Here is a 25,090-nt window from a genome sequence, read left to right on the forward strand (position 1 = left end):
GTTTCACTGTTTGGAAACTATTAAGGTATGTAAACGAATATCTATAAAATATTTTTGTGTAAATAACTTATTTCACAACGTATATATCTGCGGCTTACAGTCCGGTAATAAAAATAATAATAGATTTTATTTGTAAAAAACACTTTACATTGAGTAAACAACCTCAAAGTGCTACACAGTGTATTAAAAAAATTTAATAAAAATAAAAAGATGATAAAAAAATAAATAAAAATAAAAACTAGAACAGCCAAATAGCTAAAACTAGTATGCATATATCAAAAAAAAAAAAGGCTTTTTTAAAAAGAAGGGTTTTTAAGCCTTTTTTAAAAGCATCCACAGTCTGTGGTGCCCTCAGGTGGTCAGGGAGAGCGTTCCACAGACTGGGAGCGGCGGAGCAGACTGTTCCTAGCTTTGTCCTCAGAGGTTGGAGGAGGTTAGCCTGTCCGGAGCGGAGGTGTCGTGTGGAGGATTTGGGGGTGAGTAGTTCTTTGAGGTAGAGGGTGTGGCTTATGTATGGAAAATATTTTTTTCTTCTAAAATTCTGTGAGTCCGGCTTACATCCCGGTGTGCTCTATAGCCCAGAAAATACGGTAGGTTTTGATTAGACAGTTGACGTGTGTGTTTCAGCGCCGCTCAGAGACATTTGATTAGTGAAATATACGCTGATTGGCCAAAATAGGTTGCGGGCCTTGGACCAAGTTCCAAGGCCCAGCATAATCTGCGGGGATTGGTTGAATTTGCTTTAATTGTTCTGAGTGCTTGTTTGAAACAGAATGTTTACATGTTTGTTTTTTTTTACTCATGACTTCCAATATCAGTCCTACATTTAGAAAGAAAACAAAATCTTTTCATTTTCAAAAAAATCAAAAGAGCGCCTTATGTATGTATTCATTCTAGTTGTGCTTACTGACCCTGAATTTATTTCATTTGGTACATGGTGTATTGATAGGTGTGACCAGTAGATGGCAGTCACACATAAGAGATACGTCTCGACTGCAGGTTGACGCCTGTTCAATAAATGACACTAGCAAGTACCCGTAAGCAAGCGACACCAAAACTTTGATGTTTTATTGAGGGTATAGAACATTGCACACGGCGCTCAAAAATCTGCCAAAATGTTTTAGTACGATTTTGGTATACTGTGCTTCAACTTCCGGGTATTTTCATGGTGTGTGTGCAAGGACCCTAAAAAAACCACCTATTAGGATGACTATTATCTTCGTTTTGTTATGCAATTTAATGCCAAAACCAACTTTTCTTACCTGTTGGTTCCTGCTGGTGTGTATTAGAGATCTGCATAAGTCCCGAAAATTTGCGCGCATCCACCATTGTAGTCAATAAGCGTTTTTCTTTTTCTCTATCCTCTTGTTGTGGGGCTGTTGCCATTTCTAATACAAAAGTAGTGTACAGTTCTAACTTATATCCAGAGGTGGGTAGAGTAGCCAGAAATTGTACTCAAGTAAGAGTACTGTTACTTTAGAGATTTATTACTCAAGTAAAAGTAAGGAGTAGTCACCCAAATATTTACTTGAGTAAAAGTAAAAGTATGTTGTGAAAAAACTACTCAAGCACTGAGTAACTGATGAGTAACATACACACACACACATATATATATACATTGATATATACAGTATATAATTTATATGTATTTATTTAGCTGTTTTTGTTTACATGTTAAAGATGTTTTAATGAATATACATGCATGTTTAACATATAGATTCCTTTCTTTCATGAAGACAAGAATATAAGTTGGTGTATTACCTGATTCTGATGACTTGCATTGATTGTAATCAGACAGTAGTGCTGGTAACGTCCACGTTTTCAAATGGAGGAGAAGAAAAGTTCCTCCTTTCTGTCTAATACAACATGAAAGTGGTGGGTTTTTGGCATCTTATTTGTACAGCTTCCATATTCGTTTTTATACACTTTACAAGAAATATATTGGCGTCAAACTCCTTAGCTTGCTAGCTTGTTTGCGCTGGCTTTCGGAGACTCTTGTTTTGAAAGCGCAGGCGCGATGGAGCGGCACTTTTATTGTGAAGACAGGAACTGTGCAGTCAGTCTTTAGGCTTTTGACGGGATGTACGGTTGAAATAAAAAGTATCTTTTTTCCTTCACAGTTTTGATTGATTGATTGATTGGAACTTTTATTAGTAGATTGCACAGTACAGTACATATTCCGTACAATTGACCACTAAATGGTAACACCCCAATAAGTTTTTCCACTTGTTTAAGTCAGGTCATGTGACCACCTGGCTCTGTTTGATTGGTCCAACGTCACCAGTGACTACATCTGATTGGTGGAACGAAGTGAAACGTCACCAGTAAGGCAGGCACTTTGAAGGTCTGTCTGACAGACCAAAACAAACAAAGCGTGCATTAACAGATCGATAAAAATTAGTAGCGAGTAGCGAGCTGAATGTAGATAAAAGTAGCGGAGTAAAAGTAGCGTTCCTTCTCTATAAATATACTTAAGTAAAAGTAAAAGTATGTTGCATTAAAACTACTCTTAGATGTACAATTTATCCCAAAAGTTACTCAAGTAGATGTAACGGAGTAAATGTAGCGCGTTACTACCCACCTCTGCTTATATCTGTCAGTAGACTCGCTATGGAAGCGCAAACAACTACAACAAAAAATGACGAGGAGAAGACGCAGTATATATCTGTATCATGAATCAATTAAGTGGACCCCGACTTAAACAAGTTGAAAAACTTATTCGGGTGTTACCATTTAGTGGTCAATTGTACGGAATATGTACTTCACTGTGCAACCTACTATTAAAAGTCTCAATCAATCAATCAAGTGGATGTGGAGGCACGTAAATAAGACGGGCCACAAAACAGCGTATCCTGAACAGACGGTCAGAAAGCGGCTTGAAGATGGTCTGTAAAACTATATCAACTTAAAAGTGTCATGATCCTTTGCGAATATTTTGTTTTTTGTTGTCAACGTCCTGTGTTTAAAGTCACTTCCTGTCATGGTGCTCTTGTTTTGACAGTATTTCCTGTTTGGTCTCTGTGTTTTGAAGCACCTTTACTACATGTTCCATGTCCTGAATCTCATTAATTAGTTTTAATTATGTCAATCTATGCAAAATGCTGACCACCATTACATGTTATGTAGACCACAATTAAATGTATTAAATGTAGAAAAAATCATAATATGACCCCTTTAATGTGCCTTAAAATCCGGTGCACCCTATGGTCTGAAAAATGCGATATTTTACATGTCAAAAAATGATTTCTGCTGAAAAAACTCCCAGAAAAACTGACCTTCATAAAGTGATGGTCTGCTCTCGGCATGGTAGAGTCCCTGGGTTTGGTCAGCACATACTGGTTGTTCTGGGAGTCGATGAGCATGCTCAGTCCCAGGTCTTCCTCCTCTTCCCTCTGACTGGACATGTTCCTCTTGCCTCCGTCCTCCTCGTCCTCCCCCACTCTCAGCACCGCCTCCACGTTCACGCCGTGCATCTACACAACAAGGAGGACGGAGGTAGAAGTTACCATTGCACTGAAAATCCAAAGGGGCTCAGAATCTCTTACATTAGAACACTAATGTCCAAAGTGTGCGGCCCGGGAGCCATTTTCGGCAGCTAATTTTTCAACGCCACATTCTAAAAATAGTATTTAAAAAAACCAAACAACAGGTGAAATCTAACGAAAAATAGTTGCACTGTTCACTCTAATACCACAAAAATGCAATTATATTTTCTTTAAAGCTGTCATTGCTCAAAAAATAATAATGAATCAAAATCAATGTTGTTATGAATTATTGACCTCTGCAAGGCTCCTATTAATTCACATCAAATATTCCACTTGGAAATATTTTTGAGGAAAAATATTGCAGTTTTTGTGTGTTTGCCATATAAAAAAAGTTTTATTTGGCAAAATGAGAATTTAAAATATACACACACACACACACACACACACACACACACATATATATATATATATATATATATATATATATATATATATATATATATATATATATATATATATATATATATATATATATATATATATATATATATATATATATACCGGTATATGTATGTGTGGGAAAAATCACAAGACTACTTCATCTCTACAGGCCTGTTTCATGAGGGGTTCCCTCAATCATCAGGAGATTTTGATCTCCTGATGATTGAGGGAACCCCTCATGAAACAGGCCTGTAGAGATGAAGTAGTCTTGTCATTTTTCCCACACATACATATATTGCGCTCTACCACGGTATCGAGCACTATTTTTTGGATAATCTTATTAAGACATACATACATACATATATATATATATATACATATATATATATATATATATATATATATATATATATATATATATATATATATATATATATATATATATATATTATACATATACACATATATATATATACATACACATATACATACATATATACACATATACACAAATGCATAATAAAGAAGGAAAAAAAACATATAAGTCGCACTGGAGCCCGGCCAAACTATGAAAAAAACTGACTTATAGTCCGAAAAATACGGTATATATATAAAACGAAGAAATAAAAAATCTATGACTTATTTTAATACATTTTAGAGTGGGGTTCCTTTTGGATACCCAAGCATTTTACTGGGATTTTATTTTAAAAACTGCTCAAACAATATAATGAATTAAAACCAATGTTGTTATGAATGATCAAAATACAAATATTATCAAATATTGCACTTTGTTATTTTTTCGGGCGTAGTATTGCATATTTGGTATATTTACTGTAAAAAAAACAAAAAAAAAAGGATTTCTTTGACAAAAAGGGCATATAAACATAAAAAAAAAGTGTCACTTTATATGGGCTGATAGATGTTGATCTTGATGAGTGGTTCTCAAAGTTTTTTCACCAAGTACTACCTGAGAAAACACTTGGCTCTCCAAGTACCACCATAACGACCAACTTTAAATTACAGTAGCATAGTAGGCCTAAGTGTTCATTAAAACAAGGCACAGGTTTTATTTAACAAGTATATTTAATAGTTTTGGCCAGTGTATATAATATAGTAAAATAAAACACTGTACTTTTATCAAGTGATTCTTTGGCATACCACGACGATAGAGCTCAGTTTTAGAATCACTGATCTAGATATTTAAGTGTTGAATAAAAAAAAAATGTTTTGACTGAAACTAAACTTGATGAGAGTCTTAATAGTTAAAAAAATATTATTGTATTGGTTTTGAAAATGAAATCTATCAAAATGGCCCCCGCATGTTTTAATTCTCCAGTGTGCAGCCCTGAGTGGAAACAGTTTGGACAGCCGTGTATTAGAAGTTGACCGTCTGTTCCTCACCTGCTTGTTGTTGTCAAAAGCATGCTCCTCAATCTGCTCTTCTAGTCGGTCAGCTGCCTTCCTGACATCCTCCAGGATCTCGTCCACGATGGACATGGTCTTATTCCGAGCAAGCACGCTCTTCACAGCCTCTTGTTGGTGTTTCTCCGCCGCCACCAGTTGAACGTACTCCTCCTCCTCCTGCAAGGTGGAGTCAAACAGGAACCATGGTCAGACACGACTTTTTCATGGAGGCAAAGTTGAGCCGAAACGTTTTCATTTCCAAAAATTCCCAAACTCATGGGATTTTCCAGAACTCTTTTTCCTATTCAAAATTAATGAAATAACATTATTTTTCAAACGTCCACATTTCCCACATTATGCAGACACTTATTCTTATGCTTTCTGATCTCTCTCTCTATGTCCACTACTTGCTGTACATATCAAGTCAGTCCTACACTGTTTCAATGTCCCTTTCTCTGATGATGCAATTGTTGATGACTGAAGTGTTGATATCAACCAAACCTAACCCCCCCCTCCACATACCCCTATTTTTTTTTGTTTTTTTTTTGTTTTTGAACACTGACTTTTTGCAGTGTAGGCTGCTGCCCCCGCGACCCGACCTCAGATAAGCGGAAGAAGATCATACTTGCCACCTCCCGATTTCGGGAGGTGGGTGGGTGGGGGGTGGCGGGCGTGGTCTGCGGGGGGCGTGGTTAAGAGGGGAGGAGTATATTTACAGCTAGAATTCACCAAGTCAAGTATTTCATATATATATATATATATAAGAAATACTTGACTTTCAGTGAATTCTAGCTATATATATATATATATATATATATATATATATATATATATATATATATATATATATATATATATATATATATATATATATATATATATATATATATATTTTATTATATATATATATATATATATATATATATAAATAAAAGAAATACTTGAATTTCAGTGTTTATTTATTTACACATATACACACATAACACTCATCTACTCATTGTTGAGTTAAGGGTTGAATTGTCCATCCTTGTTCTATTCTCTGTCACTATTTTTCTAACCATGCTGAACACCCTCTCTGATGATGCATTCTGCTTCATCTCCTTGTGTGCGCAGTTGTGCACTGCACTCTATAAAAGCCGTAGATGTTATTGTCACTTATGCATGCACAGTAGATGGCAGTATTGTCCTGTTTAAGAGTGTCACAACATTGCTGTTTACGGCAGACAAAAACGTGACTGCTGTTGTTGTGTGTTGTTGCCGCGCTGGGAGGACGTTAATGAAACTGCCTAACAATAAACCCACATAAGAAACCAAGAACTTGCCCTCGATCATTCTACAGTTATAACGTGATTGGGCAGGCACGCTGTTTATATTGTGGGTAAGTGGACGTGAAAACAGGCTGTTGACACGTCACTCAGGTCCGCATGGAGCTGGAGGGGGCGTGGCCTCCAGCTCCGCCTGAATTTCGGGAGAAAATTTGTCCCGGGAGGTTTTCGGGAGAGGCGCTGAATTTCGGGAGTCTCCCGGAAAATCCGGGAGGGTTGGCAAGTATGGAAGATGGATGGATGGATGGCATTTTTTTTTTGTAGGTTAAAGTATTTTATTTATTGTTAATGTTGCTAATTTATTTGAATGGGTTATTGGGTTTATTTGAATTTATTTTTCAGTGTCAAATGGTTAAAGTCGTTCGAAAAATATTTATAGTTTAAATAAGGATCAAAAAAATATTTCAGGCAAATTGATGCAGGGCAAAATGGTTATTGCTTGAGCAGTGGTTAGTATTTATCTACTTGGCAATTGTTTTTAAATACTGCTATTAGAGATGTCCGATAATATCAGACTGCCGATATTATCGGCCGATAAATGCTTTAAAATGTAATATCGGCAATTATCGGTATCGGTTTCAAAATTATCGGTTTCAAAAAGTAAAATTTATGACTGTTTAAAATGCCGCTGTGTACACGGACGTAGGGAGAAGTACAGAGTGCCAATAAACCTTAAAGGCACTGCCTTTGCGGGCCGGCCCAGTCACATAATATCTACGGCTTGTCACACACACAAGTGAATGCCACGCATACTTGGTCAACAGCCATACAGGTCACACTGAGGGTGGCCGTATAAACAACTTCAACACTGTTACAAATATGCGCCACACTGTGAACCCACACCAAACAAGAATGACAAACACATTTCGGGAGATCATCCGCACCATAACACAACATAAACACAACAGAACAAATACCCAGAACCCCTTGCAACACTAACTCTTCCGGAACGCTACTATATATACCCCCCGCTATCCCCTACCTCAGGGGTCGGCAACTTCTACCAGTCAAAGAGACATTTTGACCAGTTTCGCAAATTATAGAAAACAATGGGAGCCGCAAATTTATTTTGAAATTTTAAATGAATTAACACTGCACACAAAGTTTTTTTTTTACTTTGTGCTATGTATAAACTAGGGGTCTCAGACACGCTGCCCACATCTTTATATGGAATTTGAAAACTGGTGCGGCACGCGGGTTTTAAATGAATGGCGCTTGTCAGCGTCATGCGTGCCGTGATGGTACAGCATATAGCACACACGTTTTATGGTGTTTCCATTTGCTCACGTAGGTGACAGCAAGGCATACTTGGTCAACAACCACACAGGTTACACTGACGGTGGCGGTATAAAAAAAACTATAACACTCTTACTAATAATGCACCACACTGTGAACCCACACCAAACAGGAATGACAAACACATTTCGGGAGAACATCTGCACAGTAACACAACATAAACACAACAGGACAAATGCCCAGAATCCCATGCAGCCCTAACTCTTCCGGGATACATTATACACCCCCGCTACCAAACCCCGCCCACCTCAACCGACGCACAGGGGGGGGGGGGGGGGGGGGGGTGTTTGGTGGTAACAGGGGTGTATAATGTAGCCCAGAAGAGTCAGGGCTGCATGGGATTCTGGGTGTTTGTCCTGTTGTGTTTATGTTGTGTTACTGTGCAGATGTTCTCCCAAAATGTGTTTGTCATTCTTGTTTGGTGTGGGTTCACAGTGTGGTGCATTATTAGTAAGAGTGTTAAAGTTGTTTTATATGGTCACCGTCAGTGTAACCTGTGTGGCTGTTGACAAAGTATGCCTTGCTGTCACTTACTTGTGCTGGCAGAAGATGTATATTGTGTAACAAGTATTGGGCTGGCACGCTGTTAATACAGATTGTAGAGAGCGCCAAATGTTGTACCATCACGGCACGCCCTTATTATAGCTGTAAGGGTGAAAATCGGTGAATATCAATCCCGGGAGTTTTCTGCGAGAGGCACTGAAATCACGGGAAAATTGGGGGGTTCAGCAAGTAAGCTGCTGAGCCGCATCAGAGTGATCAAAGAGCCGCATGCGGCTCCGGAGCCGCGGGTTGCCGACCCCTGCCCTACCTCAACCTCCTCGTGCTCTCTCAGGGAGAGCATGTTCCAAATTCCAAGCTGCTGTTTTGGGGCATGTTAAAAAAAATAATGCACTTTGTGACTTCAATAATAAATATGGCGGTGCCATGTTGGCATTTTTTTTGGAAAACCTTGTTACATTGTTTAATGCATCCAGCGGGGCATCACAACAAAATTAGGCATAATAATGTGTTAATTCCATGACTGTATATATCGGAATCGGTAATTAAGAGTTGGACAATATCGGAATATCGGATATCGGCAAAAAAGCCATTATCGGACATCTCTAACTGCTATCATATGTGTATATATTGCCTGGCCATCACCTGTATAGCTGCGGCCCTGAGCGACTCCAGCCTCTGCCTGCTGCTCTGCTTCATGTTCACCACATCCTTGTAGTCTCCCTGCAGCGCCCTCTGCAGGCTGCGCAACGCCTGGAACACCATGCGCTCGCTCTCGTTCAACTCCTTCTGGAAAACCTGTATCTTGTACACCTGGAGGCAGACAGAGAGGCCAAACGTTTGCCTAAACACAGCCAAAAAAAGATGGCCAAGACAGTCTCATTGGTTAGTGTTGTTAACAAGGCACTAAATCAGGGGGGCCCAGACTTTTTCCACTGTGGCCCTCAGCGGAAAATCAAAGGATGTGGGGGCCATTTTGGTAGTTTTCACCTTCAAAACAAGTACAATATATAGTTTTTTTTTTAAATATGCTATTTCGGTCGAAATTTTGTGTGAATGCTGAAGATCTAAAGCCAAACTGAAATGGTAACAGTTAGCATGCTGGCCAGTTAGCGTCAAGTAACAAACATAATGAGCAAAATGAGCTAAAAAAGTAGGCTAGCAGGCTAACAACAACATGCCAACAGTTAGCATTGTAGTGAAATACCAAAATATATATATACCTGCTAAAGTATCTAAAAAAAAAAAAGCTAAAATGCTAAGGTTAGCATGTTAAAATGCTGACTAACATGTGTCAAGTACCAAAATATATTACTCTGAGGTGTGTACCTAAAAAATGTTTTTTAAAATGCTAGCATGCGAACGTTAGAATCCATCAAGTACCAAAATATGACTAAGGTGCATACCTACACGATTAGCTACAAAAAGCTAGCATACTAATGTTAAAATGTTAACAACGATCATTCATCAAGTACCAAAATATGACTAAGGTGCATACCTACACGATTAGCTACAAAAAGCTAGCATACTAATGTTAAAATGTTAACAACGATCATTCATCAAGTACCAAAATATGACTAAGGTGTATACCTACACGATTAGCTACAAAAAGCTAGCATACTAATGTTAAAATGTTAACAACGATCATTCGTCAAGTACCAAAATATGACTAAGGTGTATATCTACACAAATAGCTACAAAAAGCTAATATGCAAACAAATATAATTTGTCAAATACCATAATATGACTGAAGTGTATACCTACTCAATTAGCTACAAAAAGCTAGCTTACTAATGTTAACATGCTAACAAACATAATTTGTCAAGTACCAAAATATGACTAAGGTGTATGCCTACACAATTAGCTACAAAAACCTATTATACTGATGTTAACATGCTAACAAATATCAAACGACAAGTACCAAAATATGATTAAGGTGTATGCCTACTCAATTAGCTACAAAAACATAGCATAATATTAACATGCTAACAAATATACATCAAGTACCAAAATATGACTAAGGTGTATATCTACACAACTAGCTACAAAAAACTAGCATACTAATGTTAACATGCTAACAAGTATAAGTCAAGTACTAACATATGACTAAGGTGTATACCTACACAATTAGCTACAAAAAGCTATTATACTAATGTTAACATGCTAACAAATATCATTTGTCAAGTACCAAAATATGACTAAGATATGACTAAGGTGTAGATCTACATGATTAGCTACAAAAAGCTAGCATAATAATGTTAACATGCTAACAAATATCATTTGTCAAGTACCAAAATATGACTACGGTGTATATCTAAATGATTAGCTACAAAAAGCTAGCATACTAATGTTAATATGCTAACAAATATCATTTTTCAAATACAAAAATATTACTAAGGTGTATACCTACAAATTTTGCAAAAAAAACTAGCATACTAATGTTAACACGCTAACAAATATCCTTTGTCAAATACCAAAATATGACTAAGGTGTATACCTACAAATTTGGCAAAAAAAGCTAGCATACTGCTGTTAACATGCTAACATATATCATTTTTCAAATACCAAAATATGACTAAGGTGTATACCTACAAATTTTGCAAAAAAGCTAGCATACTGCTGTTAACATGCTAACAAATATCATTTTTCAAATACCAAAATATGACTAAGGTGTATATCTACATGATTAGCTACAAAAAGCTAGCATACTAATGTTAACATGCTAACAAATATCATTTGTAGAGTACCAAAATGTGACTAAGGAGTATACCTACAAATTTTGCAAAAATAAAACTAGCATACTAATGTTAACATGCTAACAAATATCATTTGTCAAGTGCCAAAATATGACTAAGGTGTATACCTACATGATTAGCTACAAAAAGCTAGCATACTAATGTTAACATGCTAACAAATATAATTTGTCAAGTACCAAAATATGACTAAGGTGTATGCCTACACAATTAGCTACAAAAAGCTATTATACTGATGTTAACATGCTAACAAATATCAAACGACAAGTACCAAAATATGATTAAGGTTTATCCCTACTCAATTAGCTACAAAAACATAGCATAATATTAACATGCTAACAAATATCATACATCAAGTACCAAAATATGACTAAGGTGTATATCTACACAATTAGCTACAAAAAACTAGCATACTAATGTTAACATGCTAACAAATATAAGTCAAGTACCAACATATGACTAAGGTGTATACCTACACAATTAGCTACAAAAAGCTATTATACTACTGTTAACATGCTAACAAATATCATTTTTTCAAGTACCAAAATATGACTAAGGTGTATATCTACATGATTAGCTACAAAAAGCTAGCATAATAATGTTAACATGCTAACAAATATCATTTGTCAAGTACCAAAATATGACTAAGGTGTATATCTAAATGATTAGCTACAAAAAGCTAGCATACTAATGTTAATATGCTAACAAATATCATTTTTCAAATACAAAAATATGACTAAGGTGCAGACCTACAAATTTTGCAAAAAAAACTAGCATACTAATGTTAACACGCCAACAAAAATCCTTTGTCAAATACCAAAATATGACTAAGGTGTATACCGACAAATTTGGCAAAAAAAGCTAGCATACTGCTGTTAACATGCTAACATATATCATTTTTCAAATACCAAAATATGACTAAGGTGTATACCTACAAATTTTGCAAAAAAGCTAGCATACTGCTGTTAACATGCTAACAAATATCATTTTTCAAATACTAAAATATGACTAAGGTGTATATCTACATGATTATCTACAAAAAGCCAGCATACTAATGTTAACATGCTAACAAATATCATTTGTCGAGTACCAAAATGTGACTAAGGTGTATATCTACATGATTAGCTACAAAAAGCTAGCATACTAATGTTAACATGCTAACAAATATCATTTGTCAAGTGCCAAAATATGACTAAGGTGTATACCTACATGATTAGCTACAAAAAGCTAGCATACTAATGTTAACATGCTAACAAATATCATTTGTCGAGTACCAAAATGTGACTAAGGAGTATACCTACAAATTTTGCACAAAAAAAAACTAGCATACTAAAGTTAACATGCTAACAAATATAATTTGTCAAGTGCCAAAATATGACTAAGGTGTATACCTACATGATTAGCTACAAAAAGCTAGCATACTAATGTTAACATGCTAACAAATATAATTTGTCGAGTACCAAAATATGACTAAGGTGTATACCTACAAATTTTGCAAAAAAGCTAGCATACTAATGTTAACATGCTAACAAATATCATTCGTCAAGTACAAAAAGATGACTAAGGTGTGTACCTACATAATTAGCTACAAAAAACTAGCATACTAATGTTAACATGCTAACAAATATAATTTGTCAAATACCAAAATATGATTAAGGTGTATACCTACAAATTTTGCAAAAAAACCAACTAGCATACTAATGTTAACACGCTAACAAATATCCTTTGTCAAATACCAAAATATGACTAAGGTGTATACCTACAAATTTTGCAAAAAAAGCTAGCATACTGCTGTTAACATGCTAACAAATATCATTTTTCAAATACCAAAATATGACTAAGGTGTATATCTACATCATTAGCTACAAAAAGCTAGCATACTAATGTTAACATGCTAACAAATATCATTTGTCGAGTACCAAAATGTGACTAAGGAGTATACCTACAAATTTTGCAAAAAAAAAAAACTAGCATACTAAAGTTAACATGCTAACAAATATCATTTGTCAAGTGCCAAAATATGACTAAGGTGTATACCTACATGATTAGCTACAAAAAGCTAGCATAATAATGTTAACATGCTAACAAATATCATTTGTCAAGTACCAAAATATGACTAAGGTGTATACCTACAAATTTTGCAAAAAAAAACTAGCATACTAATGTAACATGCTAACAAAAATCATTTGTCAAATACCCAAAATATGACTAAGGTGTATACCTACAAATTTTGCAAAAAAAAAAAGCTAGCATACTGCTGTTAACATGCTAACAAATATCATTTGTCAAATACCAAAATATGACTAAGGTGTATACCTACAAATTTTGCAAAAAAGCTAGCATACCAATGTTAACATGCTAACAAATATCATTTGTCAAATTCCAAAATATGACTAAGGTGTATACCTACAAATCTTGAAAAAAAAAAAAGCTAGCATACTGCTGTTAACATGCTAACAAATATCATTTTTCAAATACCAAAATATGACTAAGGTGTATATCTACATGATTAGCTACAAAAAGCTAGCATACTAATGTTAACATGCTAACAAATATCATTTGTCGAGTACCAAAATGTGACTAAGGAGTATACCTACAAATTTTGCAAAAAAAAAAAAACTAGCATACTAATGTTAACATGCTAACAAATATCATTTGTCAAGTGCCAAAATATGACTAAGGCGTATACCTACATGATTAGCTACAAAAAGCTAGCATACTAATGTTAACATGCTAACAAATATAATTTGTCGAGTACCAAAATATGACTAAGGTGTATACCTACAAATTTTGAAAAAAAGCTAGCATACTAATGTTAACATGCTAACAAATATCATTCGTCAAGTAAAAAAAGATGACTAAGGTGTGTACCTACATAATTAGCTACAAAAAACTAGCATACTAATGTTAACATGCTAACAAATATAATTTGTCAAATACCAAAATATGATTAAGGTGTATACCTACATGATTAGCTACAAAAAGCTAGCATACTAATGTTAACATGCTAACAAATATCATTTGTCAAGTGCCAAAATATGACTAAGGTGTATACCTACATGATTAGCTACAAAAAGCTAGCATACTAATGTTAACATGCTAACAAATATCATTCGTCAAGTACAAAAACATGACTACGGTGTGTAACTACATAATTAGCTACAAAAAACTAGCATACTAATGTTAACATGCTAACAAATATAATTTGTCGAGTACCAAAATGTGACTAAGGTGTATACCTACAAATTTTGCAAAAATAAAACTAGCATACTAATGTTAACATGCTAACAAATATCATTTGTCAAGTACAAAAATATGACTAAGGTGTGTACCTACATAATTAGCTACAAAAAACTAGCATACTAATGTTAACATGCTAACAAATATAATTTGTCAAATACCAAAATATGATTAAGGTGTATACCTACATGATTAGCTACAAAAAGCTAGCATACTAATGTTAACATGCTAACAAATATAATTTGTCGAGTACCAAAATATGACTAAGGTGTATACCTACAAAATTTGCAAAAAAGCTAGCATACTAATGTTAACATGCTAACACATATCATTCGTCAAGTACAAAAATATGACTAAGGTGTGTACCTACATAATTAGCTACAAAAAACTAGCATACTAATGTTAACATGCTAACAAATATAATTTGTCAAGTACCTAAATATGACTAAGGTGTATGCCTACACAATTAGCTACAAAAAGCAATTATGCTGATGTTAACATGCTAACAAATATCAAACGACAAGTACCAAAATATGATTAAGGTGTATGCCTACTCAATTAGCTACAAAAACATAGCATAATATTAACATGCTAACAAATATCATACATCAAGTACCAACATATGACTAAGGTGTATATCTACACAATTAGCTACAAAAAGCTATTATACTAATGTTAACATGCTAACAAATATCATTTGTCAAGTACCAAAATATGACTAAGGTGTATATCTACATGATTAGCTACAAAAAGCTAGCATAATAATGTTAACATGCTAACAAATATCATTTGTCAAGTACCAAAATATGACTAAGGTGTCTATCTAAATGATTAGCTACAAAAAGCTAGCATACTAATGTTAACATGCTAACAAATATAAGTCAAGTACCAACATATGACTAAGGTGTATACCTACACAATTAGCTACAAAAAGCTATTATACTAATGTTAAAATGCTAACAAATATCATTTGTCAAGTACCAAAATATGACTACGGTGTATATCTAAATGATTAGCTACAAAAAGCTAGCATACTAATGTTAATATGCTAACAAATATCATTTTTCAAATACGAAAATATGACTAAGGTGTAGACCTACAAATTTTGCAAAAAAAACCTAACATACTAATGTTAACATGCAAACAAATATCATTTGTCAAATACCAAAATATGATTAAGGTGTATACCTACAAATTTTGCACAAAAAAAAAGCTAGCATACTGCTGTTAACATGCTAACAAATATCATTTTTCAAATACCAAAATATGACTAAGGTGTAGACCTACAAATTTTGCAAAAAAAAAACTAGCATACTAATGTTAACATGCTAACAAATATCATTTGTCAAAGACCAAAATATGACTAAGGTGTATACCTACAAATTTTGAGAAAAAAAAAAAAAAAGCTAGCATACTGCTGTTAACATGCTAACAAATACAATTTTTCAAATACCAAAATATGACTAAGGAGTATATCTACATGATTAGCTACAAGAAGCTAGCATACTAATGTTAACATGCTAACAAATATCATTTGTCGAGTACCAAAATGTGACTAAGGAGTATACCTACAGATTTTGCAAAAATAAAACTAGCATACTAATGTTAACATGCTAACAAATATAATTTGTCAAGTGCCAAAATATGACTAAGGCGTATACCTACATGATTAGCTACGAAAAGCTAGCATACTAATGTTAACATGCTAACAAATATAATTTGTTGAGTACCAAAATATGACTAAGGTGTATACCTACAAATTTTGCAAAAAGGCTAGCATACTAATGTTAACATGCTAACAAATATCATTTGTAGAGTACCAAAATGTGACTAAGGAGTATACCTACAAATTTTGCAAACATAAAACTAGCATACTAATGTTAACATGTTAACTAATATCATTTGTCAAGTGCCAAAATGTGACTATGGTGTATACCTACAAATTTTGCAAAAAAAAACAAACTAGCATACTAATGTTAACATGCTAACAAATATCATTTGTCAAGTACAAAAATATGACTAAGGTGTGTACCTACATAATTAGCTACAAAAAACTAGCATACTAATGTTAACATGCTAACAAATATAATTTGTCAAATACCAAAATATGATTAAGGTGTATACCTACAAATTTTGCAAAAAAAACAACTAGCATACTAATGTTAACACGCTAACAAATATCCTTTGTCAAATACCAAAATATGACTAAGGTGTATACCTACAAATTTTGCAAAAAAAGCTAGCATACTGCTGTTAACATGCTAACAAATATCATTTTTCAAATACCAAAATATGACTAAGGTGTATATCTACATCATTAGCTACAAAAAGCTAGCATACTAATGTTTACATGCTAACAAATATCATTTGTCGAGTACCAAAATGTGACTAAGGAGTATACCTACAAATTTTGCAAAAAAAAAAAACTAGCATACTAAAGTTAACATGCTAACAAATATCATTTGTCAAGTGCCAAAATATGACTAAGGTGTATACCTACATGATTAGCTACAAAAAGCTAGCATAATAATGTTAACATGCTAACAAATATCATTTGTCAAGTACCAAAATATGACTAAGGTGTATACCTACAAATTTTGCAAAAAAAAACTAGCATACTAATGTAACATGCTAACAAAAATCATTTGTCAAATACCCAAAATATGACTAAGGTGTATACCTACAAATTTTGCAAAAAAAAAAAGCTAGCATACTGCTGTTAACATGCTAACAAATATCATTTGTCAAATACCAAAATATGACTAAGGTGTATACCTACAAATTTTGCAAAAAAGCTAGCATACCAATGTTAACATGCTAACAAATATCATTTGTCAAATACCAAAATATGACTAAGGTGTATACCTACAAATCTTGAAAAAAAAAAAGCTAGCATACTGCTGTTAACATGCTAACAAATATCATTTTTCAAATACCAAAATATGACTAAGGTGTATATCTACATGATTAGCTACAAAAAGCTAGCATACTAATGTTAACATGCTAACAAATATCATTTGTCGAGTACCAAAATGTGACTAAGGAGTATACCTACAAATTTTGCACAAAAAAAAAAAACTAGCATACTAATGTTAACATGCTAACAAATATCATTTGTCAAGTGCCAAAATATGACTAAGGCGTATACCTACATGATTAGCTACAAAAAGCTAGCATACTAATGTTAACATGCTAACAAATATAATTTGTCGAGTACCAAAATATGACTAAGGTGTATACCTACAAATTTTGCAAAAAAGCTATCATACTAATGTTAACATGCTAACAAATATCATTCGTCAAGTAAAAAAAGATGACTAAGGTGTGTACCTACATAATTAGCTACAAAAAACTAGCATACTAATGTTAACATGCTAACAAATATAATTTGTCAAATACCGAAATATGATTAAGGTGTATACCTACATGATTAGCTACAAAAAGCTAGCATACTAATGTTAACATGCTAACAAATATCATTTGTCAAGTGCCAAAATATGACTAAGGTGTATACCTACATGATTAGCTACAAAAAGCTAGCATACTAATGTTAACATGCTAACAAATATCATTCGTCAAGTACAAAAACATGACTACGGTGTGTAACTACATAATTAGCTACAAAAAACTAGCATACTAATGTTAACATGCTAACAAATATAATTTGTCGAGTACCAAAATATGACTAAGGTGTATACCTACAAATTTTGCAAAAAAGCTAGCATACTAATGTTAACATGCTAACAAATATCATTTGTCAAGTACAAAAATATGACTAAGGTGTGTACCTACATAATTAGCTACAAAAAACTAGCATACTAATGTTAACATGCTAACAAATATAATTTGTCGAGTACCAAAATATGACTAAGGTGTATACCTACAAATTTTGCAAAAAAGCTAGCATACTAATGTTAACATGCTAACAAATATAATTTGTCAAGTACAAAAATATGACTAAGGTGTGTACCTACATAATTAGCTACAAAAAACTAGCATACTAATGTTAACATGCTAACAAATATAATTTGTCAAATACCAAAATATGATTAAGGTGTATACCTACATGATTAGCTACAAAAAGCTAGCATACTAATGTTAACATGCTAACAAATATAATTTGTCGAGTACCAAAATATGACTAAGGTGTATACCTACAAATTTTGCAAAAAAGCTAGCATACTAATGTTAACATGCTAACAAATATGATTCGTCAAGTACACAAATATGACTAAGGTGTGTACCTACATAATTAGCTACAAAAAACTAGCATACTAATGTTAACATGCTAACAAATATAATTTGTCAAATACCAAAATATGATTAAGGTGTATACCTACAAATTTTGCACAAAAAAAAAACTAGCATACTAACCCTAACCCCTAACCCTAACCCTAAAACAAATATAATTTGTCAAATACCAAAATATGACTAAGGTGTATACCTACAAATTTTGCAACAAAGCTAGCATGCTAGTATTAGAATACTAACAATTGTGCCACGGGCTGTGAAAAAATTAGCTAAGGGCCGCAGATGGCCCCCGGGCCGCAGTTTGGACAGGACTGCACTAAATGATTGCACCATGATCCAGGTGGTGAGAAATTGCTGGTAGACACAATCTCCTACCTGGAAATCCCGCTCCATTTCTGGAAGACTTCGGTCTTTCTTCACAGCTTCCGCGGCCCTCGACAGCTTACTGACCACCTCCAGTTTTTGGTTTTTGAGCCTTGACAGCCACATGCAGTTGCTGTCCAACCAGCTCTGGCCGCGTACGCCCGCATTTCTGCGACTCCGCTGGTTGCCATACTTTTGGGCCGCCATGTCCGGATGTGCTCCGGCGGAGACCCCGACCAGGCCGAGGCATAGCAGCCAACATACAGCCTGCATCCGAAGCACCGATTCACTCCGGACTGGAGTGCGTGGACGGAAAGGGAGCAAAAGGCCTGCAAATAGAAACGAAACAAGAAGACAAGAATGTTGCCATGAAACGTTCCAGATAAAAGGATAACATACCAAGCATACTACTGCGGACACTCTACTGTACACTCTTAGAAATAAGGGTTCTAAAAGGGTTCTTCTACAAGGGCTGAGGTTCTAACTAGAACCATTTGCTTCTGAAAAACCCTTTCCCGAAGAAAGGGTTGTTCAAGGGTTCTTGGTAACGCTAATGGTTCCAGTAAGAACCATTTTGATCCAGAGAACCCTTTAAAACCCCTTTTCTGAATAATTGGTTTTAAAAGGGTTCTCACTAACACCAAGGGTTCCAGTAAGAACTATTTTGATCCAGAGAACCGTTTTTGGAAGAAAGAGTTCTTCAGGGATTGTTGAAAGCATGGGTAAGATCCTGTGTCACCAGGGACATACTTCCTGATAACATTTGCCAATAATGGTGCCTATCTTTAAATAAATGTTTTTCTCATTCAAATGTTTTGAATGTTTGTTCAATGTCAACATGATAAATGACCACAATATAATATGAACTAAACTGATCTGTAGAATACAATATGGTTCTTTATAGAACCCTCAGAAGACAAGACGGTTATCGGTGAAAACCTTTGAAAAGGGATGTTTTTAGAACCCCCTGTGTCAGGTCTAGATGAAACCCTTGAAACATGAAAGAGTCCTTTGTGGAACTCCCTGTGTGAGTTCTAGATGAAACCCTTGAAACATGAAAGGGTTCTTAGTGGAACTCCCTGCATAGGTTCTAGATGAAACCCTTGACAAACGAAAGGGTTCTTAGTGGAACTCCCTGTGTGGGTTCTAGATGAAACCCTTGAAATACGAAAGGGTTCTTAGTGGAACTCCCTGCGTGGGTTCTAGATGAAAGTCTTGAAATACAAAAGGGTTCTTAGTGGAACTCCCTGTGTGGGTTCTAGATGAAACCCTTGAAATACGAAAGGGTTCTTAGTGGAACTCCCTGCGTGGGTTCTAGATGAAAGTCTTGAAATACAAAAGGGTTCTTAGTGGAACTCCCTGTGTGGGTTCTAGATGAAACCCTTGAAATACGAAAGGGTTCTTAGTGGAACTCCCTGCGTGGGTTCTTTGTAGAACCTCTCATGGGGGGTTCTGGGTGGAACCTTACACACACAGTTCTAGGTAGAACCCTCCAAAAGGGTTCCAGGTGGAACCTTTATAAAAAAGGTTCTACCTGGAGCCAAAAAGGGTTCTCCTATGAGGACGAGCCGAAGAACCATATATGGTTCTACTTAGCACTTTTATTTCTAAGAGTGTAGGTGTCACAAAAAAGGAACTTTTACATAGCTTTCACAATACAAAAAAAAACTTCCATGTAAATTGCCTGCAACTTTCACCCCTTGTACGATCATGTATAATGTATGATCATTTGACCCCTTTAAAACAAACAGGATACATTGGCCTCGCTACAGCCAGGTGGGGGCGCTGTTCTGCCACATTTGATTCAAAAGGTAAAACTCCATTATAAGCCATACTGGAGGTCTTCAACAGAGGAACAGCAATTTTTTGGTTGATATTCCGTATGCAATTATTCAATTTGACCAACCTTCAGTTGCAACAACAACGCCAGAAATGTGTCCCGTGAAAAAACGTCCGACCGGAACTCTCTAATAACTAAAGTTCCTTGGGTGAATAATGTCAACTCACTACACCGGTATGTTTTAGCGCTTTTGCGGCAGATATAAGTAAGTACTTTACACTACTTTATATTAGAAATGGCAACAGCGGAGGATGAATGTCCCATAACAAGAAGATAGAGAAAAAGAAGAAGCTTACCGTCGCCACGGACTGCAAAAGGTGGACGCGCGCAATTTTTCAGGACTTATGCAGATCCCAAATACAGATCAGCGGGTACCAGAAGGTAAGAAAAGTTGCTTTTGCATAATATTGCGAAACAATATTAACAATATGTCTTATCTTATACACACACCATAATAATACTCCAATGTTTAATGCGCCAACAATCCATCACGCTTCATAGCTTACCAAAGTCGTACTAAAACATTTTGATAGATTTTCGAGCGCTGTGTGTAATGTTTGACGGAGGCAGATAATTACATATATCCATATTTGTGTGTTGCTTCTTTTACTTTCATAGTCATATTACAAACAGCTAGTGTTCTTCCAGTTCTCTTTTTGGTTGTCTGCAAGTACTGTGTGTGTCAACCTTGAGCTCGGAATGCAGGGAGTAAAAATACTCCTTTCTCTTATCTTATCTTGTCCTGTCCTGTCTCTTCTCAGAGTTGAACAATGGACGTTTGTATTACTTCTGGAGGGTGGGGGCGAGGGAGACATTATAGAAGAGTGTTTTCCGTGATCTTAGATTAGACCATTTTTAGCTGCGCTAGTGAAGGCTTCTGTACTGGATTTGGTCTCACGTTTATTTCCAAGGCTTGGGAAATAAATGACAAAATACCTATTCTGTCTCTGGTGGTCCTTCTTACTCAGCTTATGTGTCATCAAAAGAACTTGGGAGTGACCAGCAACTTAAATTCCCTGGGAAGAACAACTGGTCCAAACGCAACATGTTCTATATTTTCGATTAGAGATGTCCGATAATGGCTTTTTTGCCGATATCCGATATTCCGATATTGTCCAACTCTTAATTACCGATTCCGATATCAACCGATACCGATATATACAGTAGTGGAATTAACACATTAGTATGCCTAATTTTGTTGTGATGCCCCGCTGGATGCATTAAACAATGTAACAAGGTTTTCCAAAATAAATCAACTCAAGTTATGGAAAAAAATGCCAACATGGCACTGCCATATTTACTATTGAAGTCACAAAGTGCTTTTTTTTTTTTTTAACATGCCTCAAAACAGCAGCTTGGAATTTGGGACATGCTCTCCCTGAGAGAGCATGAGGAGGTTGAGGTGGGCGGGGGGGGAGCGGGGGGTGTATATTGTAGCATCCCGGAAGAGTTAGTGCTGCAAGGGTTTCTGGGTATTTGTTCTGTTGTGTTTATGTTGTGTTACGGTGCGGATGTTCTCCCGGAACGTGTTTGTCATTCTTGTTTGGTGTGGGTTCACAGTGTGGCGCATATTTGTAACAGTGTTAAAGTTGTTTTTACGGCCACCCTCAGTGTGACCTGTATGGCTGTTGACCAAGTATGCCTTGCATTCACTTGTGTGTGTGAGATAGTGATGAGATCGGCAGTTCTTTTGACTGTACTGAATCACTAGAATCAGTTCCTTAAATTGATTCGTTCAAAAAATGTGTTCACCGAATCACCGAATCACTTCTGCAGCAGCAGTTCTGTGGGCAGGTCGGCGAATCATGAGTCAGTCAGTAACAGATTCCCCAGCGGCAGATCTCGGTGTGTGTCAGTTCGCGAACGACACAAGCCCTCAGCACCCAATGAACGACACGCACAAAAAACTGAACGAGAACCTCAATGTGACGTCCTCCTCCGCGACACAGTCGGTTCTCTGTGTCAGTAGGTTCGCGAGTCCTGTTGTTAAATATGTTTTATTGCACTGAAATGAAAATAAGAAATAAATAAAAGTGGGAAATAAAAAAAACTGTTATAGCCTACTAAAATGCTTGCAATCAACAGTTAAATAAATAGGCTTTGTTTGTTTAGTGCAAAAACAAATATTAAATTAAGAAACCCTTAACAAATGCTAACATAAAAACTAAATGTTCTGTAGCAAAGAAAATGTAAACTTAAATATGCAAACAAAAAGAAAATAAATACCTTCAAAATAAAACAAATTAAGAGCCAGAAATGCCAACATAAAAACTAAATGTTCTGTAGCCTACGTTTAAAAATATAACAAAGAAAATATTAACTTAAATGTGCAAACAAAAAGAAAATAAATAGGCTACCTTAAATAAAACAAAACAAATATCAAACCAAGTGCCAGAAAAGCCAACATTAAAACTAACATTTCTGTAGCTTACATTTAAAAATATAAAAATGGAAATATCAACTTAAATATGCAATAAAAAAATAAATAAATAGCTTAAATAATATAAAAATCAAGATAAATAATAGCCTATGTATATGTACATACATTAGTTATTATTTTTATTTTAAATCTTCTCAAAACAGCCTGGCCTACACTTTACTCCCCGCCCCTCCCCCTCGCGTCGCTGCTGCTCAGCCTTGCCCTGCACTGACTTTCTTTCTGTCTCCTCTACTCTCATAACTTTATGTGTTGAGATAATGGGGACGGGGCGTGTGTGTGTGTGTTTGTTTTCATGTGGCTTGAGTCAACATTAGCCGTTAGCTTGGAGAATGAATGGAGAACGGATGCCAATGGCATGAAACATATCCCCGCGACGGGAGGAGAATCACTCCCGGCATTGGGGCAAGCAGAGCAGAGAGCGAGAGCGTTGTCGTTCACTGAGTGATTCATGTCGTTAATCCGCGGTGAACGAATTGTTCGCTCAGTCCCTCCCCCCGCCCCCATGATGAGTAGCTGGCTGCGTCGTTCGCCGACGTCACAGAATGCGGCAGTTCCACTCATACCAGCCGGCATGGTCGCGGCGGAGCTCAACTGAACTGAGAAAGGAACGAATCAGTTCATGAAGTGATTTGGTTCAGTACGTTCACTCAAAAGATTCGTTCGTTTGAACGAATCGTTCGCGAACGACACAACATTAGTGTGAGAAGCAATACCTGTAGATATTATGTGACTGGGCCGGCACGCAAAGGCAGTGCCTTTAAGGTTTATTGGCGATCTGTACTTCTCCCTACGTCTGTGTACACAGCGGCGTTTTAAAAAGTCATACATTTTACTTTTTGAAACCGATACCGATATGGAACATATAAAATGTTGGTGTTGTTTACTTGAGTCATATTGCAGTCTACACTAGAGATGCGCGGTTTGCGGACACAACCGCGGAGTCCGCGGATCGGGCGGATGAAATTAAAAAAATAAGATTTTATCCGCGCGCGGGTCGGGTCGGGTGGATTAATTAGATTTTTTTTTTTTTTTTTTGCAGTTGGCAGTTAAACCAATTCGGAAATATATATACATAGTTAAATGTTGTTACCCACATACGAAAAACGAGCAGGCACCTGCTGCATATGCCACAACAGAAGAAAAAAAAAGAAAAGAGATGGACACTTTTACGGAGCGGAGAAGGGACGCCTCGCCGGGGTCCGGGACCGAGGCCCCTTCCCCCGAGAGGGCCCCACCGGGAGCCGTAGCTGAGGCGATCCTCGAGAAGGGCCCGACGCACGTCCAGGGTCACTACCGCGCCCACCGCACCGACACCCCGCCTCGTCCGCCTTCGCCGCGGCCGGCGTCACGCGCAGCAGGTAAGCAGCTTACCTGCCCGCCACCCCCGTGGCCGGGGGCTCGTAACAGGGGTCACTCCGCGCGCTCCGCCCGCGCAGCTTACCTGCCCGCCACCCCTGTTGCCGGGGGCGCGTAACAGGGGTCACTCCGCGCGCAGTGCGCTCACGAAAGGGGTGGGGCTCACCCTGGTTGATATAGACAGCAGGACGGTGGCATGGAAGTCGGAACCCGCTAAGGAGTGTGTAACAACCCACCTGCCGAATCAACTAGCCCTGAAAATGGATGGCGCTGGAGCGTTGGGCCCATACCCGGCCGTCGCCGGCAGCGAGACGCGCTTGGAGGTGCGCTCAGCGCGGCTCCCATATGATTGCGCACTGGTGTGCGACTGGGTCGTGACAGCGTGGCACGCAAAA

General features: G+C 36.4%; 1 protein-coding gene across 4 annotated transcripts in view; it reads right to left on the bottom strand.

The window, feature by feature from the left end:
• Positions 1-25,090, bottom strand: part of tmco3 (transmembrane and coiled-coil domains 3) — a 70,230-nt gene that overhangs the window by 31,577 nt on the left and 13,563 nt on the right. For all 4 annotated transcript variants that reach the window (XM_072914798.1, XM_061974718.2, XM_072914797.1 and 1 more), the window contains exons 3-6: positions 19,072-19,388; positions 9,098-9,265; positions 5,328-5,507; positions 3,276-3,473 (exon numbers count right to left, since the gene is read on the bottom strand). In XM_072914798.1, coding sequence (XP_072770899.1) covers positions 3,276-3,473; positions 5,328-5,507; positions 9,098-9,265; positions 19,072-19,332 — 807 coding nt within the window. In that variant the 5' untranslated portion in view covers positions 19,333-19,388. The remainder of the gene's footprint in view (positions 1-3,275; positions 3,474-5,327; positions 5,508-9,097; positions 9,266-19,071; positions 19,389-25,090) is intronic.

This window comes from Nerophis lumbriciformis, linkage group LG15 (genome assembly GCF_033978685.3).
Source record: "Nerophis lumbriciformis linkage group LG15, RoL_Nlum_v2.1, whole genome shotgun sequence".
Classification (NCBI taxonomy): Eukaryota; Metazoa; Chordata; class Actinopteri; order Syngnathiformes; family Syngnathidae; genus Nerophis; species Nerophis lumbriciformis.